The following is a 21402-nucleotide window of genomic DNA, read 5'->3' as shown; positions in this document are numbered from 1 at the left end:
ACACAAAATAATTAATAAGTATGCAATAAATATTAGTAATAAATGACCAGAAAACCTAAACAAATTCTTTAAAAGACATGAAAATAAAATAATCATATTCCACCTATTTTATTTTGTTCTTTCAGCAACTGAATGAACTTCTGATAAATAAAGCAATGAAGTTGTCATCAGATGGAAAAGTTCTAGTTCCTGAGGTAAGGAGTTATTTGCCTTATTTCATACTTATCTTGAAATAAAGTATTTGAACGAATGTTCCTTTGAAATTGTTTTCACAAATCTTTAGTTTTCCTCATACAATCAACTATGAATCTATAACTGTTATCTTTTTTCTATTTTCATTTCTCTCATTATTTTATGCTAATGTTTCATTGTTTATATTTTTGTAAGAGTTGGATTTCTGCATATATGTTTTATATATATAATGTACTTTTACACACACACACACACACACACACACACGGATATATATATATATATATATATATATATATATATATGGCAACATGAGAAGATTTCCCCACGTGTGCTTTGAATTCAATTATTTTTTCATTAGAATAAAAAAAAAACATTTACTTACTGCAGTGTTCATCTACAATAAGAAAATGTTTATTTTATTCTAATGTTGCTGCAAACTTTAAATATTTCCATTTCTTTTTATGAACATTTTCTCTTTACCAAATCCTTTTTTTCATTCCAAGGAAAAACAAATGAATTTTTCAACTGTTTTGAAGAACATAAATTTGTCTCTGATGAGTTTTTTGGCTGGCTTCTGTTATTCAACACATATAAGACGTACTTCAAACGCGTATAAGACATATTTCATAAAAAAACATGAAAAAATATTCTAAGTGAATAAAATAAATCTTCTAGTTTTGGAATAATAACTAACGATACGGTTAGATTCTCGAAAATAGTGAGTGAATGTCTGGAATCTGGTAAAGTAACTCCCTTAAAAAAAAAAAAAAGATAAAAGAAAATTGGTAAATATGTATATTAATATTAGTTTTAAGTTCATTTTATAAATGCATCTGAACTTGTTTATATATAAAGTATTTTATTTTAAAAAACTATATACTAGTGTCTGTTGGATGTATCTGTGTTTCAGCGATCTGGGTTAAGGACTGGCTAATAAAGAACAGACCAATTCTTCATCATCGTTTTACAGGTGGAAAAAGCTCAGAGAAAAAGAATAAACAATTAGATATCCTTGTTACTGTTATGCCGAGGAGGATAGTTTATGATAACAGAATTAATTCTACACTATAAAAAAAGGGGGGAAATTTTGGGGGGAAGGGTATCATGACAACCGCACAAATACTCATTGCCTCTCCTCCCCTTCTCTGAATTGAGCATTTTTTTCTCTCTCCTTCATACACACGCCTATATATATACAGTGCCCTGCAAAATTTTTAATACACATTTGAAACGGTCAGTTTTTGTATTTTTAGCTTCCAAATGGTAATGAAACTTTATAAACATAGAAAATGTATTAAAACTAAGATAGGAATAGTGGGAAAAATAAACAAATAACAATTTAACACAACGGGAAGAGAAAACTCAATAATTAGCAATGCAAAAGTTTACAACACATATCAAATTCATTAGATTTCTAAATAATTTCATGACGGTTTATTATGGTAACATGCTTAGAAGCTTCTAGAATGTTCAGGAATATGCAATAGTGTTGTGAGACTGGATCTCACCCCATAATGGACTCATCCAGATCCTATATAATCAGCTCCTAAGGCTGGTATGGTGGAGCGAGATCTCAACGATTATTGTAACTCGGGGAGCGAGATCTTACTGATACCTGCAACTACTACTATTCTCTTGATCTTTCTCTATATCCTTGTACTTTTTCTTAATACACTTGTAAACCACCTACTATATGTTTTTCCGTGTCGTTCTTGTGGACCCAACTGAGTCCCGTAATAAATAGACATCGAAGTAAGCAATTAGTAAAAGTATTGCATTATTTTTTATCTAATAACCACATCATAGGAAAGAATAAACAGATTGGTCAAGAGCTCAGAAAACGAATTGTAAGTCTTCATCAAAGTAGATTGGGATATAGAACAATCTCCAAACAGTTGACGGTTCCATTGAATTCTGTTGGAACAATAATTCGGCACTGGACGTCTCACAAATCAACCCTTCCAGTGGCCAGATCAGGTCGTCCTCAAAAAATAACCAAATGTGCTGAAAGGTTATTAGCAAGAACGGTTATGAATTCACCTAGAATTACTCTTAGAGAGCTGCAGAAGGACTTAGAAAACAGTGAAATTAAAGTTAGCAAGGACACAATCAGTAGAACCCTTCACCTTAAAGACATCTTTCATCAGCAAGGAAAACTACCTTTCTTAAGCCAAAGCATGTTTATGCTAGGCTTGATTTTGCAAATGAGTATGCAAGCAACTCTCTAGAGTTTTTGGCATAACATGGTTTGGTCAAATGAGACCAAAATTGACTTGTTTCGCACTTCAAAAAACACTGAAAGTTTGGAGAAAAAAAGGTACGGAATACCAGTAAAAAACGCTAGAAATACAAAAAATGACAGTTTCAAATGTGTATTGTAAACTTTTACGGGGCACTATATATATATATATATATATATATATATATATATATATATATATATAGGCTAGAAGGTTCCTTCAATAAGTTTCCAGACTTTTTACATATGGGCACTATTTTGGTAGTACACACATGAAACTATTCCCTTTCAAAGTTGTCCTGGATATGACCTTTAATTAAATCCGATGGTGAGGCCTCAACTTGCAGGCTTTAGGGAGTGTGGAGCCACTCCTTAATTGCCATTGCTCCCAGGTCCACTCTGACCCGGCGTGGTAGTATCTGTTAGGGTCCCAACTATGGGTTAAATAGAAACCGACTTTAAAAAAAAATATATATATATTCTATTAAAAAAATTTTCTTCAAAATCACTGGATTCGGCATTAAATAACCTGAAAAGGGTTGATATGCCGTAAAACAAAAACCACCAACCAACCTTTCAAAGTAATCTCCAACTGCAATGTATCAACAACTTCTGAAAGCCTCATGGAAGTCCTCTTGTGTGAGCATGTCAATGACCTTCATCACAACCTCTTTCATCTCCTCAATTGTCTCATAACGACAGCCTCTAAGGTTTTCCTTGAGCTTAGGGAATAAACAAAAGTCACAAAGAGCAAGGTGTGGACTATAGAGACAGAGTGTCTTGATGCCCATCTTTGTCAAATAGTCTGTGACAGAGATGGAGTTATGGACTGGTGCATACATGCAAATCATTCACATCTTCAGTTCCTCATGAATAATTGTGTGTATAGTTCTCACACTGACATCAAACTATTCACTTATTGTCTCTAGAGACACATAACGGTCCTTATCCACGAAATTCTTTATTTGGTTAATCAACTCTGGTATTCTGATGTCCTTACTCCTCCCACACCTCTCATTATTCCTCACAGACTCCCTGCCTTCCTTAAATCTCTTATGCCACTCAAAAACTGAAGCTCAGATCATGCAAAGATGGTTCAAAAGCGGTGTGAAGCATTCCATATGTTTCTTGGCATTTTTACAAATTTATAACAGAATTTTATTGCATATCATTCTTCCAAAGTGTCCATACGTCCAGATTGTATTTTTGAAATTCACCAGCTATAACAATCAGGCTTTAATAAGGTGTGTTCCAATTCCTGCTGTAGCTGTTCATTTGAACGTGAAATCATAAAAATTGGTCAGTCTTATTGAAGGTGCCTCGCATATATGTGTCTAGATGTTTCTGCTGTGATTTCTTTAGAAAGACTAGATTACTATGATGAAATCAGATTTTAAATATTAATTATTTTATACAAAATTACTATCTACTCTTTATTTCATTCTTTCTTTCTTTGGTTTTTCTACCTCTTTATTATCTACTATATAATAAAATGATCGCAGAAATTCCCCTCTAGACTAAATTACGGTAAGTTTGCAATAACAAATGCCACATACAAATTTATTATATCTAAACTATTACCCACCATCTTATGTAACTTTCAAATGTCGTTACATACACATTTATTAGTTATAATAAAATCCTACTTTCTTTCCTACGAGCGACACCATCATGATAGTCAAGAACTTTAGACAAAGTAGTTCAGCTTTTCCTCTCTAATACAAAAGTCCTCCCACCGCTCCCAGTCAACACCAGGTAATTATTTAAATATTATAACTCTATTGCCCTTATTAACTGGATAAACCACTCATACACATACAACTACCTTTACACTACAGTAATCAAAAATAATGATTTCTTCCCACTACCATTCTGGCTATTTTCATTGGTTGAGACCATAAAATTCTATTATTCAGGAATACACACAATCTTACAAAAAACGAACACACCAAACCTTATTCAATATGGCCAATCAATCTACACGGATCATGCATATTAAACCAAATAAGAAATTCTACCACATTCATATTCATAACTTTACACAGTAATACCCTCACCTTTTACCACACACACATTATCGACACACATTGTTTTAAATCAATTATAATTTTCTATCATCGCTTTTCTGAAATGTTACAAACTAATGTTTACAAAAACATACCATAACATTTAATTTTTAAATTATGCAAATAATTCGCCATAACTTTGGTACAAATCAGTTAGCGCAGCTTACTCTACCATTGCTTCGTTGGTTCCAGCGTCCTAAATTATGCCACATAGCATTATTTCAATTAACATTACTTACATATTGGTACAATAAAAAAAATTTGTTGCCACTTTCCTTTTTATCATGTTCGGTTTCCGTGTCCTCAATTATGTGATGCTAACTATACTTCTGGCCTTCATTAAGTGGTTAACTGTGACAGGATAGGAATGCTGAGTCGCTTAACTGTATCCTCAATAATTACTGTTTTTCATAGTTGTTGTCGTCTTGCCACGTTTTTGGCCAATTAATCCTCTGGCCAGCTTTGGGTAGGATTGAAACCGTTATCTTCAAACAATGCTTACCTAGAGATTGAACACTACTATCCACTTATAAATCCAAGTTTTTCATTCTTATTTGGTGTTCCATCGTCGGGCCCATACCAAAGGGTATATTATTTTATTATTAAAACGTGGTGAGACGACAACAACTATGGAAGGCAGTAATTACTGAGGATATAGTTAAGAGACTCAGCATTCCTATGTTGTCGTGGTTAACCACCTGACAAAGGCCAAAGGAATAGATGGCTGAAACGTCGTGAAACAAAAATTATGAAGACGATGATAGCAGTAAGCAAATAAATAGATAAATAGATATGTTACAGTTTATGAATTTTTGAATAAGATCAATATTGAACAAATAATGATAGTGCTTCTGACTCAACTGGTTATGGATAGTCTAGTCTAGTATATATATATATATATATATATATATGACTTTGTATGTGTGTGTGTGTCTGCAGAACGGTCTCTACCAAACTACTCTGCCAATTTTTGGTCTACAGACTTAAAACTTGATATATAGGGGATTTAGATTTGGTTTTTACCCTGTAAATAAACTGCTAAGGGGTCAACATTGAAAAAAATTGAAACTTGGCAGGCATAAGTCAATAAACATGTATCTTATAGGCATGTACAAATATACGTTTATACATTTAACTACATTAACTTTTAAAGTTTTCATATGCATATGAATTTAACTCAGATGGTAATGAACAACACTGGAGAGCTACATGTTTTGGTTTCGATTCTAGGTGATTGCACAAAAAGTCATACATTTTTTTAATTTTTGAAATCACTACTACATATTGAGTACAATATAATAATCAGTAGAGAATTGGCTCTATAATAATAAATACGAAATATGCATAAATTAAACTATATTTAAGCATATTTTATGACCAAGAAACACCGGGTGACATGCTAGTATATATATATATATATATATATATATATATATATATATATATATATATATATATATATATATATAAAGAGAGAGAGAGAGATGTATTAACTCAGGTCTTGTCAACATGCATACATATACAAAAACAATTACTTTAACTTTATGTCAATCTTATTTGTTTTCTCCTATTTCGTTATAAAAACAAAATAAAAAGTCATCATTGGTTTTGGTCAGCAGTTAACAGTCTTGTATTTATTTATTTATTTATTTATTTTTTGGTTATGTGTCCATGCTCATTACTTGCTAGAACTTCTTGGAAATGTTGACCAGTGACTGAAGTCTTCTCATCGTTGATTAAATCTTCTCTGCTGCTGCTGATTAAATCGCCATAGACAATCTGATTTATATCCTTTTCTTCACAATCTACTTGTACTGTAATCATTCCATAACCACAAGAGTAAAACAAAATAAATGTACATCATTGGATTAACTTGGACAATGTCCAGGCTTTATTTAATTGAATTATATTCAGTCATGTGAATACATTTACTATCCATGGTTTAATCACACTGTCTCTCTGATGTAGATAAAGACAGACTCTCTCTCTCTCTCACACACACACACGCACATCTATCTATCTACTATATAATAAAATGATTGTAGAAACTCCCCTCTGGACCAAATTACCATAGGTTTGCAATAGCAGATGCCACATATAAATTTATTATATCTAAACTATTATCCACAATCTTATGTAACTTTAGTTAACGCTTTAGACACATTTATTCGTTATAATAAAACCCTAGATAACATCCTAGGAGAAACATCATCATGAGCGCCTACATCTTTAGAGGAAGTAGTTTGTATTTTTCCCTTTATTTCTTATGTCCTCCCACCACACCCAGTCATCACCGGAAAGAAGTACACACATTATTATTACTATACTGACTTTCACCCTTTGTAATTGGATTTAAAACTCGTATACATACAATTAACTTTCCATTTCACATTTCAAAGATAACATTTTTTTCCCTTAAAAATTCCCTACTTTCCCATTGGATAACACCTGACATACCGATTATTCTGGAATACAATCTTATTACATAAACAAACACACCCAACATTTACAAATATGGCTGCTCTCTCTACATGATGCAACAGTTAAAAAATATAATTATCCTAATACAAACATATTAAACTCCCATTATTAGAAATTTTAATACTGATACACTAACACATATGTACACATTAACTATTCGAAACAACCACAAAAAATACCCTGAAAACAAAATGCATTACAGTTACGTTTAACCGTGTTTACCTTTTATGCTTTCTGAGCAGCAATGTTTTCCTTTTCTGTGCTTTATTTCGGGCCGTTCCACTTTAATTTTTATATATTTAAAAAACTTTTTTTACACTAAACAGTTCTACGCTGTTCACCACACCCCTAAAATACAAAGTAACCATACTCTGAACCCTATATTTCCTGTATGTATGCTATATACTTGCTTATTCTAGAAACACACACCCTTCTTTCTGTGTTTACCTTTTACACTTTCCGAACAGCGATGTTTCCCTTCTACTGTGCTGTATTATGGGCTGTTCCATTTTTATTATAAAATATTTTAAATTTATTTTTTTATAACACAAAACAATTGCTACCCCTTCTTTGTGTATTTCCTTTTTATGCTTTCCAAGTGGCGATGTTTACCTTCTACTATGGTTTATTATGAGCCATTACATTAAAAAATATTTTTAGCTTTTTTATAACATCAAACATCTGTTAACAGTTCTACATCTACCCACCCCCAAAAAACAAAAATACCATACTCTGAACCTCATATTTGCTGCATATATGCTATATATTTACTTATTCTAAAAATGCTGCCCTTCCTTTGTATGTTTGCTTTTACATGAGTTGTACTTTTTTTTCTTTGAATAAAAGATAATTTTTTACCTTACTTCCAACTTCAAACTTTCCTTAAAAATGACGAACTTTATAGGTTTCCGTCTAGATTGACTCAGAATATCTTAATTATATTTGACCGATCAAAGTACTTTACGAAATATAACACCCCCTCCGCACAGTTATTCCCTCATCCCCACCAAAAAATATACATACCCTGAACCCAATATTTTATGCATGTAGATTAAAAACTTATCTACTTTGCATAATAGACCACTTATTTGTTATATGTTTGCATTTACACCAGTTGTTCTTTTTTCAACTATAAACTTTTACCTTAGCTCCAACTACACACTTCTATTTAAAATGAAGGCTTTTATATGTTTCTCACTATGCTGATTTAGAAAATCTCATTTTTATTTGGAAGATACAAATAGTTTTCGACATGCCTGGTATTGTGTACTTTTAATCACTTGCCACCAGATTAGTATGCATGGGCCGACCAACACTGCAACCACTAAATTTCTTTTTGGTTCAGAGTAGTTGCACATGGGAATCCTAACAGCAATTATCAAAGGTTACATTTTGTGAAAAGTTTTTGCCAACCCCACATGCACTCACAAAATAGGGTGTCTATTCCAAAAGCTATTCTTAACATAGTGAGAGGGCGGTGTCCATTCCGAAAGCCATTCTTTACATGAGGAGGTTGGGGTTAGGCAACAACCACACCAATAGCCGTACTTTAATTTTTTATGTGGGGGGGGGGCATGTTTCCACCAGGCAACGCCAGTTAATTTGTCCTGCTAATATATATATATATATATATATATATATAAAATTAAGTCGGTGGAATTATTTAAGACCCAAATACTAACGTATCTCCCAAATCTCTATTTGATTCTAACTAGCAAGTCATTTATGTTTGTGCCATTTGCAAACAAATGTTGAAAATAAAACGCAATCTATTTTTTCAGTTACATATGGTATCTGACCTGATAATTTTTTCAGTATTAGAAAATTATACACTTAATATAAAATAACATTTTAATACACAAAGAAAGATGGCGAACTCCCTCTAAAATAAACAAAGAAAGAGGTGAATTACAAGTCAAGTGAACCTTTCTCTGGTAAAAGCATGACCGTTCGCTACTGGAAATAGATGCAAGAATAACAAAATTTGATTGGCTAACTAGCAAACTTAACACCACCTGAATATATAAAACATGAGGTAGCATCAATTCCATGTAATAATCTGACAAATCCTCAATAGGATGAAACGTGGAAAATTCTGCGTAGCTTAATTACCATGTATATTTTCATCATGTATGGCATAATCATATTGACACACCGGTTCTCATCAGATCACCGAAGTTAAGCTACATTGAGCCTGGCTAGTACCAGATGGGTGACCATTTGGAAATACTATGATCTGTATGTGCTTTCCGCTTATCTCTGTATTATTACCAGTCGTCCTGAACCTCCACTTGCCACTAGTATTCAACATTGTCGACTCAGGAAAGGTGTTTTTGGAGATTGCGCAACTCTTGTCACAAAAAATTCCACATGCAGGCACCCTTAAAGTGGGTACCCATAGTCTGTCAAGACTGAAGGAAGCCTTTTTTTATATGTTCATCACTTACTATACATGCACACACAAACACATGCACACATATATACATGTATGTATATATACATGTGTGTGTGTGTGTGTATATATATATATATATATATATATATATATATATAGGATGGGGAACCAAAATGTATATTTTATGACGAGACTTTAACAACAAAGTATGAATAATTACGTTTTTAGATGGTTATGACAATTAATTTGCCACACAAAAATGCATAAGAGAAAATGATTTATTTAATTCTTTCTCAATAACTGCTGTCACATGTTTCCTGAAACTTGCACATGTCTTCTTCAAATACTCGGGAGACAACTAATTCCATTAATGTGTAATAGTATTTTTTGAGAAAGTCGACATTGTTCTACTGATAACATGTTCCAAAACGCTCCAAATAGAATAATCCAGAGGGTTTACATCTGGGCTAGAGGGTTGCCATAAGCATGACTCCCAAAAATTACTGAAATTTGATTTGCAGAAATCTTATATATTTCTAGCTGTGTGAGCCAGAGCACAATCCTGTGTCCATACATAATTTCCATTTGGATAGTTTGTTTTAAGCCATGGCAATACCCGATATCTCAAAGTTTTATAGTGTCAATAGTGATTTTCTCATCAGATTTGTAGAATTTTATGTGCATCTTCTTTCCATCAGGAACTACAACACCAAAAGCCATAACCTTAGCAGGATGTTTTATCCTGAATTTCCCTTTAACCTCAGCTGTTGATGCTGTGATATATCTGTCATTTCTACAGTTCAGAACAGTATTGACAGTGAAGATCTTTTCATCGGAAAAGATCATTACAATGGAAGGATTTTTCTTAAGCCATGTAGTAATTTTCTTGCACCTTTCAAGTCTTTTTTTCTTTTAAAGCATTTGTCAATAATTGTTTCGGCGTTCTTGTATAAGACCTTAAGTTCTAATCATATTTTACAGCATTTCTAACGGTCTTGCTGTCCAACTTTAGTTCACTTGCCATTTTTCGCATGGATTTCGTTGGATCTTTTTGAATCTTAGATTCGAGAGTTCTTATACATGTTTTGGTACGTTTTTTGTTGCTTCCTTTAGTCTTTCTAGTAATAGTTTTGCTCATAGTCATTTTCGTCTTTACATTGTAAACTGTTTTTTCGAACACTCCCACTGTTCCAGATATCTCCTTCGGTGAGAAGTGTACATTCAGCAAATCACACAGTCTTTGACGTTTGGCCTCCTGATTGCTCATATGGGTAAACATTTCTGAAAAGATATGGATAATAATGGTAAATATAGTTATAACATCAACATATGTAAGGTTTTAAAACAAGTGGCGCAATTCTTACTGAGAAAAGACAACTTAAAGTTCACTATAACATTTTGCTTCCCCACCCTGTACATGCATTAATAATGGGATAATTCTAATATATTTCCCGAGTCCATACTAAATTGCAGATTCTGCTATAATTACCGATTCTGATTTTGAATCTTTATAAGTCGATATTTAATTATGTTATTTTTCTCTAATTCCCGTAAACCCACATGTTAAATGTGCATATATATTTTTCAAACGTGATAACATACTTGTAAGGGGTGATCTATAGACTTTAGTTTTACTGGTAGTTTAAACTCTAAAAATATTTTATTATTACTACTAGCAGTGAAAGATTTTTTTAAACAAAATCAAATAAAAACTAAGATAATTAAAAGAATTGTTTTGGGCATCAGAAAATAGGCATAGATTTTTCCGATTCCAATACCTTCAAAACTTTTGATTTTCCTGATTTCAATTAATCATCCGCACACACACGCACACACATATTATATATATATATATATATATATATATATATATATATATATATATATATATATATATGTATGTATATATATATATAATGTGACAAATGTCTATATTTCAAATTCCAAGATGTTGTTCATTGTACCGTTTATTTTTTTCAGCATGTTAAAATGTTCAATTCATGAAAGCACCTATTTCGTAGCGCAGAAACAATCATATTATTATTGTTATTTTTTATTTTATTTTCCACCCTGACTCATCAAAGGAATAAGAACTCACTAAATTTCCACTTCTAACGATTACTACGATATTATCCCATTGACTACTGTACCCTCAATAACCGGGCCTTAATAAGTGATGACTCCTATTTAAAAAAAAAAAAAAACGAAAGAAAAAAATTTAAATTGAAACAAAAGAATTTGGGCATGATTACTTAAATCCAAAAAAATCCGAAGAATAGATTGATATTTACTCCATCATATATATACGTAATATATTGATATATATTATCATACACAAGATGAATTGTCTGGCCCCTGATTGTTTATATGCTCCTAATGGATTGATGGATATTTCTGGAATATAAATAAGCCGAATGTTCTCATAAATCTAGGATGACCTGACAAATGAAACCAGCAGAGCAAGTAATAATCAAAAGAATTAATATTAGCTTTTATAAAATCCACGATCGAACACTAGAATGTTTTGATTATTTGTGATGTATGCTATATATTTTTTCTTAGCCAATCACATATTCATAAATATTGTTTTGAAATTATTGAAAAATTGCATAGTAAATAAGCATTAAATAGTAACACAAATATTAAAACCTGTTTCTAATTTTGTCCTCGAAAATCGACATGGCAAAATGTGTTTGTTTATATTTTCACATTTCCTATCAGCGTAAGCTTGTTCATATTTCAAGCTAATCTCATCTCAAATTGAATATTTAATTACCGTTTACAAAATGTTATTAAAATTATTCTTTTTTTCACTTTTTCCTCAAATTCTAACACCGTATTTGCTGTGAAGACGTTCTAAGAATAAATAATAAAATAAAAGAATTAGAAATGTTTCATGATCCTCCAAGTTTTTAATTCGATTTTCTGATCATCGAATTTTGAATACACTTTTCTGTCTCTTTATGAAATATTTATGCTGTTGAGATTTCTAATTTCTTCATATTTTTTATATCGTTATCGTGCATAAATAACAATTCTAAAAAAGCGTGCTCTTATGTCACTAAGCATTAGATTAAACAGCAAGCGTTGTGTGGAGGGTGCGTCTATTTGAGTATTTATGCTATTTAAAGACATTGCTAATGAAGGTGGCCATCACTTGTTTATTAGTCTGAGAGTTTTATCATCAGGAAAATTAAATAAATTTCTATAATAATAAAATTGAGAGATCACTTCGTGTGTGCTTATCACTGTTTGTTTCTTGCTTGTACATGATGTACACACTATTGTTATTATTTAATATTTATCGATTATTTATTGGATTCGCAATGAAATAACTTTTAAAAAATCTTCATAAAAATAATTTAATCACGAATTAAAACCCACTTCGTAAATTAGTCAGACATTTTAAACTTTTCTTAATAGTTGAAAAATTTGCAGTGCACTTCTTTTAAAAATTTTAAAGGAATTTGAACAGTAGAATAGAAAATCAATTCTGGCTTTTAAATTCTTGGCATATCCTCATGCATTAAACTATTTTCATATAATAATTTTTTAATAGAGATTAGAATAGCATTATTCTAACAAGATTATAGTTTTATAAAAATCTAGTTTAATCAATAATTTGATACAACGTATTAAATTAAACTTGTAAAATTCTATTGAAAATAATATCTGTTAAATAAAAGAAATAGTATAGTTTAAAAAAAACCTGGAATAAAAATGAAAGTAATAAAACTCCCAAACAACTCACCAAGGTAGAAAATAACTCGATTAGATTGCTTTTTACTTTACTATCATCAAATTTTCCTGAATATATTTAATACTTTTCTGTCTCTTTCATATGTATGTATAATATATATATGTGTGTGTGTGTGTGTGTGTACAGGAATTACCTTATTTTTAACGAGAAACTGCTCAATGTCATTGATAATGCACATATGCACACAATATTATGATGAATATTAAATATTCTATTCCGCATAAATATTTCATCCATTTCTGGGAATTATCACTAGGAAAGATAACTGTTGTGCCGGTTGAATGAATTGAACCCTAGACCCAAGTTACCTTTACACTTCAAAATCTGAACCTCTTCAATCGATGTGACAAACCAAATAGCCACGAGAAAAGAAGAGAAATTCTGTTTATGTTTTTACAAGCGAGCATATCTAGTAGCTTACAACAATGATTGAGAATCCAATTAAACGAAAAGACTGGTAAAATTAATTCTCTGAACAGAACAAATTTTCGTTTCTGTTATACCCTCTACAAAAATTAATTAAAAAATATTATGCTACTAAATAGAACTGTAATTTGAATTTTGATCAATGTCAATTACTGGTTTGATTCTAGAAATGTCTCAAATTTAAGGTTTAATTTTAAAGGGTCTTAAGAATAAATTGCAATCCAGGGAATCTTACTGCTTTTGCAATCCAGGAAATCTTACTGCTTTTGCAACTTCTAGATTTTCTCGGTCCCATGAAAACTCTATATTCAACAATCTCATAGTAACATTTCATATCTGTTTATTTATCTTATTACTAGTATTCCATTGTCGTTTCGAATACAACTTTCTAATATTATCCACACTTGCCTTTATCTTCTGCTTAGCAATCCTGAACGCTTTTTTAAAACATTTTTCTGATCATCACTTTTAAGTATATCTGAAAATATAGTTTGCTTAGCCTTCATCTACGCCTTGTAGATTGCTCTTCTTGCTGGCCTCTTTGCCAATAGATACGAAGCCTTATTTACTAAACCAGATATTATGTTTACATCACTAAAGAGCTTTTTCTCCTCTCACTCCATCGTTAAGCTTTTCTTTGATGCACTCCCCAGCTTTCTCATTCCTTCACCACCGAACCCTTGGGTGCCTTCCACCCACAAATCTGATCTATTTCTCTCAACTTCTTCCACAGTTCTTTCACACTTCCTGAAGTGGATCTGGTAACGGAACTCTCAATCACTCAGTTTCTAACCTCGGGTTTCACGTGCTCTTCATTCAACCTGTACACTTTTCTCTTGTGGATAATATTTCTTCAATTTCAAGGCGCAAATAACTGATTCATATTATGCCACAATATATTCGCCTGGTATTACGTTTACATCACTTAAGAGCTTTCTAAGGATAATCTATAAGTAAAGACTTTTATTATTTATGCAAGGCTAATGTCTTAAAAGATATGTCACAGTTTATAAAATTAGAATCAAATCAAAGTATATCATGTAGTAACAGTAACCGAAATAATCATTTTTTTAAATATTTAAGGAACGGGTGTATAAAAATCCATGAAACTTTGAGAAAGTGCTTACGATACTATTCAGCTACCCCAGTCCGAAAATAAAAGTATTTAAAGCAGTATTATTGAAACTATGGCAAAAGACAGGAATATCTGTTGATTTCAGTGTGTCAAGTTATTAACGAGGTTGAGAAAAAACACATTATACCCATAACTTGTTTATTGAAATAATTTTCAAACATTGAATGAACTAGGAAAAATCCTTAGAACACAATAACTACATAGCAATTTCTACGTTGACATAATTAGTAGAGCATATACGATCCTTTTTTATAAATGACTTGTAAAAGACGTTGGTTCACAGAATTAGTCAAATTCGTGATTTCGTTAAGTTATTCCTCACGATACCTCTTGGAGAGTATCCCACAACTCATCTTTGCTCTTAAATTGGTGCCCACATGCATAGAGGTGTCGCTTCATGATACTCCAAAGCTTCTCAATTGGGTTCAGATCTGGTGAATTTGCAAGCAACTCCATCTTCCGTCGTCTAGAGAACCCCAGTTGTTGCAAACACTCTTTGCTTTTGTTTGCTGCATGCGAGGGAGCATTATTCTGCATAAAAAATAATGGTTCTTCTGAACGTCAATCTTTGCTTCTTTAGCCATGGTTCAAAGTGTTCCTTCAGTAAGCATTTGACGTCATTTTTACGCCTTCTAGGATTCTCCATGGGCCAACTAAAGTACCTCCAATAATCCCAGCCCAAATCAGTATCCAACCACCACCTTATTGGCGCCTTAAACGCTGGTGACGATGTTGTCCATCTAGGACCCATCCCTTGCTCCAGCCATCTGAGCCATCAAGAGTGACACGCACTTCATCCGTGAACAAAACTTTGGAAAACTCCATTTTCATGTTGTCCTCTGCCCATTTCTATCGGTTTTGTATGTGATGTTGCTTTAATGGAGACTTTGTCATAAGCTTAACAGACTGTGCCACTTATTTAAGAAAGCGACATCGAGTACTTTTTGAGACATTCTTCAATCCAGCTTGGTCAAAGACTTCTCGACTTGTCTGCCCAGGGTTCTTAACAACTTCATGTTTAATTTGGAGTACAGAACGGCGTGAAACAACTCTAGATTTACCTTTATCAGCTCTCTTACGTACCTTTGTTGGGTACTTGACAAAGTTCTTCACAGTTTGATGGTACCTTCATTTTCGATATTTCAAGGGTATTTTTAACTTTTGCTAGCTGTTCTGTAATAACACTCTTTTTAGAACTACTCAATCCACCTTTACGACCCATTTAATTGACGAAAAAAACTGCCTTGTTAATAATTTGACACACCTCAAATACTGTGGATTCAGTAATTACGATGGGAAGTTTGTTTAAATTGCGCGGAACAGTACGAAAGCTTCACAGTACGCACAGTTCAGCATTGCCAACGTTTCTGAAGCTTTTGATACAAAACTACCGGGAAGTTTCTGAAACTGGTAAAAAAAATGTTATCTTGCTAATAATTTTACATTCAGTGTATATATATATATGCTATGAAGTTGCACTCCTCAAAGTAAGATTAAAATTGGAAGATGTGGTTCTTCACACGTTATGAGTGGAAAGGCTTTGGGATATATATAAGCAATGGTGTAGATTTAGAGTTAGTAACTACTAGATTTAAACGAGGATTAAATATGGTTTTCAGATTAATAAACACATTAGAAATGTATCGTATAAGCGGTTTGGGTACGATTCAAAATGAGCTTCAAACTTCAGACTTAGTCAAGGAATGATAATTTAAGAGTGTGAAAAGAGTGAAGAAGTATCAGACAATTAAGTGCACGAAATAAGAGTTCAGGTAAATTAATAACATTACAATACTTAGTATGCAATTAAGGAATAAGTAAGAGGCTTGCCTTTCACAAATGTTTCGACGGCACATTGCAGCCAGCATTTTGAATAGCTATGTTTCTATTTGTTTTTAGCCTGTGGTCAGTGCTTCAACATCTCAGCAGGGGGGACTTTTCGTGGATTTTTGGAATTTTATATATATTTCATAAAATCAGATCCTATGGTATTACTAGACGAATACTTAACATAATTAAATCTTTCTTAAATAAGGGAAGAATCCAGGTTGTCCTTGATGATCACACGTCTAAACAAAATGATATAAATGCCGGTGTACCTCAGGAGGTCGATCCTTGGACCTTTATTATTCCTGGTATTCATAAATTACCTCCCTGATAAATTTGTCTCTGAGCAATTTTTAAAATTTTATCATTTGAAATTTAATCACATCAAGATCTTGTGCAAATCTCGAGATTTGCACAAGATCTTGATGTGTACGTTTCTATGTCCGATTATAAACAGATAAGATAGATCGGCTAAAGATAGCTTGATATGGAAACCTACAACGGTTCCCTATTATCAGGTTTTAAACCGACTTATCTCGTCTAAACTTTCTGAAAATAAAAATATAAATATCACGCTCTTATTTTGAAAATGTTTCCTTATAATAGAGCACTCTGCTGGAATTCTTTTTTCTAAAATATAACCAAGTGTGTGTGTGTTTGTTCATCTAGATCACTTTATCTCAAAATCAACAAATGATGAAAACTTAGTAATATATCATAAGTTGACCAACTCCAACATCTCCCTAAAATTTATCCTCTGGTCAAACAAATCTCTCTTGGCCATTTTTCATTCTATTTTCTGGCTATAAACCCTTCTCTGAAAAACTGTTATTGTATTCGGTGAACACTCGCATCCTATCCATCATCGATCAGAAAAAAAAGGCCATTTTGATAAATCTGCTGTAAGGCCTACGTCACAGATTAGCTGATGTTCTTGTGATTTTCCTTCTCATGAATTTATTAGTCCGATCCTAAAACTCTCAAATCATTTGCTGACATAATTCATCTATCATCGTAACAGTTAAAAATTCCAACCTTCATCACATAATTTTGTTTAGTTTTGTTTTTGTTTTTTTAGTAAAATATTTAGTATGCAACATTTATTTATTACTTGGAAGTGAAACCATTCTTTCATTGCTCATAAAAGTTTATCATTAATAATTGAGAATTTTTTATTTGTATTTTTTAAAGTATTCATTTTTTAAAATATTTTTGGCTAATGTGTTTTGTATTTAGATGTTAATATTAGGGTGGTGCGAAAATGTTTTTTTTTTTATATATATAGTTGAACGTCAAAAAACGACATCGTTTTTGCACCAAACCAATCAGTTTCATTCTATAAATGCTACAAAATTTTTTAATTAAAGTAGCTTTAGGTGAAACTTAGAGATAAACATCTAGTAAAGGGAGCATGAAACTGATGATATTCTGCTCTGGAGTGAGACCATTTCCCAAGATACCTCGTGTTGTTTAAATAGACGCGATGTATGAAGTCTATTTAAACAATATGAGGTATCTTGGGAAATGGTCTCACTCCAGAGCAGAACATCATCAGTTTCATGCTCCCTTCTACTGAGGAATAGTGGCAATATTTGCATAACCCGACTTTACTTGGTACGGAGTTAAACAAAATCTAAGAATGATTCCAACAAACTAAGCACCAATGCCTACCAAATCACTTGATTATTACAACTTCAAATTTTCACGCTTTAAATGTGTCATAGAGAGTAGATAAGTAGAAAAATCATGGTACAAAATAGTTTAATAATTATTTATATCTCTAAAGATAATTAACAACTTGATAAGTTATATATATATATATATATATATATAGTGCATAACAGGCAGAGAGATGCAACATTTTTTCGATAGGACAGAGACTGAAGCCTTGATGACAGTTCAGGACCTATCAGGATGGCAACTTTCTTTTGAACCCTGTCCAGAAGTGAGAGACAAGTAGCAGATGCACCAGCCCAAATGTGACAACAGTACTCCATACATAGGCGAATGGTGGTCTTATAGAGGTATAGGATACTTTCAAGCGTAAGCAGTTTTGTAGCACGGTAGAGAGAGCACACCTTCTTTGCAGCAGCCTTGGCAATGCTCAATGTATCTATTTCAGGCTAATGAGGCAATAATTTAATGTGTCATTCAGTTAGGCCAAGGAGTTTAAAGGAAGTACTTTCAGGTAATGTGTTCTTAGCCATTGCTATTGGTGGTAGAGAAGTTTTCTTGTAATTATTGAAATAAAACACACTTAGCCTTGGCAGCATTGAATATGATCATCCATTTTTGTCCTCATTCCACTACAGATTGGAGGTCTTCCTCTAATACTTCTTTGATTTCCTTAGATATGTGTTCATTTGTTTTCACCTCGTGCCTGTCATAGAGAGTGGTGTCATCAGCAAATATACATATTTCAGAAACAATTTAATCAGGGAGGTCATTTATGAATATGAGGAATAATAAAGGTCCAAGGATAGACCCCTGAGGCACTCCTACATTTATATCATCTTGTTTAGATGTACGCCCATTGAGGACAACCTGGATTTTTCTCTTACTAAAGGATTTAATTACTTTATGTATTCTTCCAGTGATACCATATGATCTAATTTTCCTTAGAAGACCATCGCGCCATACCCTATCAGAAGCCTTAGATATATTAAGGGCTACTGCTTTACCCTCACCTGTTTTGTCCAGTGAACAGTATAAACGTTCAGAGATTAGTTAGGATATCAGTAAGAAAGCAAGATTCGTTAAAGCATTTGTTGTAAAGTCTGGAGAAAACTGGAGCATTTTTTTAGGTACTCCTGCAGTATTTTACCCACCGATTTCACGATCTTAGCCGAGCGTTGACGAACGCTTTCGGCGTTAACGCCGACGAAAGCCGAGAATTCGGAGCTACCGTGCAAGAACGCTAAAAGTATGTGAATAGCAACAACATTACAAGGAAAAGATATTACACACTCAACAAAATGGATAAAATTATTCACAAAAAATTTGGATAAAATAAATCACAAACACTTACCATAAGTTTTTTTAAAGTAAAATAAATTTATTTTGTTGAATATTTTTTTTTTTTTTGGTTCATTTTGTTTTCCGATAGCTTTTATTGTTTGGGGGGGGGGGAGGGGGTAAGCAACAGTAATAAACACTTCAATGTTTTTTTTTTGTTTTTGTTTTTAACAAAACGTTATTAAACAGTAACAACAATGTTTTTTTTTTTTTTTTTTCAGTAATGTTTGTAGGGCGGGGGGGGACAACAATTACTGTTTATCTTTAGTTCCGACTGGAAGATTTTCTACTGACTGTAGAGGCAAAGTAGGGAGCAAAGGGTTTTCAGAGGATGTGGAAAGAAGCTCCTTCCCAACCGGGTAGCCTTCCGCGATTTGATTTATTATGGAGACAAAAGGGTTGTGTCCAAATTTTTGTCTCCACATAAATTCGCATAAATATGTTTCCAACAGCTCCCGGTTGGTACCGCATTCTCGCTTGTTTCTCTGTTTGGCTTCTTTCCACATCCTCTCGATGTGATTTGTGGTCGCCTTCGTAATTGGATCCACGAAATGGAGACTATGGTTTACAGTTAGATGTGAAAACCCTTCGCTCCCTACTCTGTTATAGGCTCTCCAACAGTCGGACACGACCGTTGTCCCCGGCAAGATATATTTTTTAATTATTGGAAGGAGGGTTTCAGCGTTTCTATTAGGTACCATTACCAAGAAACCCTCCTTCTCAGCGGGGTCATAGCCACCGAAAACCCAGTGCGGTTCGACGAGTCTGCCGACGTTATGTTTGCGTCGGTTGAAGACAGACTCGTCTATCTCCACTGTGTGGCCTGGGCCTCCGATCTGCCTAGGATGCCTGCGTAAATAATCTAGGCAGACGTCCCGTAGGAAGTTCTTCCAGTCGGTTATAGTATGAGATGAGGATATCCCACATTCCCGGCAGACGTTCTTCTCTGTAGCCAACTCAAAGGCCCACAGATATATCAGTTTTATTATCACTTTCATGGTCAGCTTGGAGGCCATGAAAAACGTCCCGTGTTGCAGCGAAATCCATTTTCGACAACGCGTATTCCTACACCTCCACGCAAAGCCGTCTTTTACTTGGTCCCTTTTTTTTAATTCACACTGTGTCTGGCATTTTGGGCAGGCGACCGATGTAGGAATTAATTTTCTCTCCTGGCAAAACTCGACGACGGCTTTAGTGGAGTGCAAGGTTGTTTCCAGCAGTCCTAGGTTCATATTTCTTCCTTTTTTTTTTTTATCGCTAAATTAAATAGCTGAAATGAAAGGCTGTGTATTTTTACTTTGAACAATAAAATAACTGAAATGAAACGCTATGTGTGTAAGTTCAATGAAAATTATTCGTCTGCTGAGTGCTGCGCATTCGTTTGAAGCGCCCTGATTGGCTGATAGAGTATCGTACCGCTCGCCATGTTCCGGCGTTTTCCGACGGATGTCGATCAACGCTCGGCTAAGATCGTGAAATCGGTGGGTAAAATACTGCAGGAGTACCTTTTTTTAATAGCACAGCCGAGATAAGATTGGGTCCACATTCTTTTGACGTTTCTAGGTTGTTTATGATACCATGTACCTGAGAAGGGTGATTTTTATTTTGTCTGTCCGCAAAGGAAAATCAGGGAGGGAGTGGTGTGCCGGGTCCAATGTTTAGTTTGAGGCAAACTGACTGGCAAGCAGGTTAGCCTTCTTGGGTGCCGTGCAAACAATTTCACGATTGTTTGATAGTGGGGGAATCATTGACTGCCCATTATTTACTACACTGTTGTAGATTTTTTAAAAATCACAGGTTCCTAATTTCTGTGCTTCGGTGCGTTTTCTGGTGGTTTCTGTGTATTCTGTCTTATCTGTCGCT

At 33.4% G+C, this 21402-nt stretch overlaps 2 protein-coding genes across 2 annotated transcripts in view; one reads left to right on the top strand and one right to left on the bottom strand.

The window, feature by feature from the left end:
* The window catches only part of LOC145292193 (cilia- and flagella-associated protein 65-like), a 2765874-nt gene that overhangs the window by 685914 nt on the left and 2058558 nt on the right, over window positions 1-21402 (top strand). Inside the window, exon 13 of the mRNA XM_080138498.1 lies at window positions 126-194. Within this exon, the coding sequence (XP_079994624.1) occupies window positions 126-194 (69 nt within the window). The remainder of the gene's footprint in view (window positions 1-125; window positions 195-21402) is intronic.
* On the bottom strand, window positions 19670-20771 carry LOC145292375 (uncharacterized). The gene has a single exon (XM_080138704.1). It carries the CDS (start codon window positions 20769-20771, stop codon window positions 19791-19793), a length of 981 nt encoding a protein of 326 aa, XP_079994830.1. The 3' UTR covers window positions 19670-19790.

The sequence above is a fragment of the Euprymna scolopes genome, chromosome 13, assembly GCF_053919585.1.
Source record: "Euprymna scolopes isolate OS-2025 chromosome 13, ASM5391958v1, whole genome shotgun sequence".
Classification (NCBI taxonomy): domain Eukaryota; kingdom Metazoa; phylum Mollusca; class Cephalopoda; order Sepiida; family Sepiolidae; genus Euprymna; species Euprymna scolopes.
The sequence above is the reverse complement of the archived record's forward strand: the minus strand, read 5'-3'. Positions and strand labels throughout refer to the sequence as shown.

Coding starts and splice junctions, on each gene's coding strand:
- LOC145292375 (XM_080138704.1), bottom strand. CDS start 20,771: ATGAACCTAGGACTGCTGGAAACAACCTTGCACTCCACTAAAGCCGTC.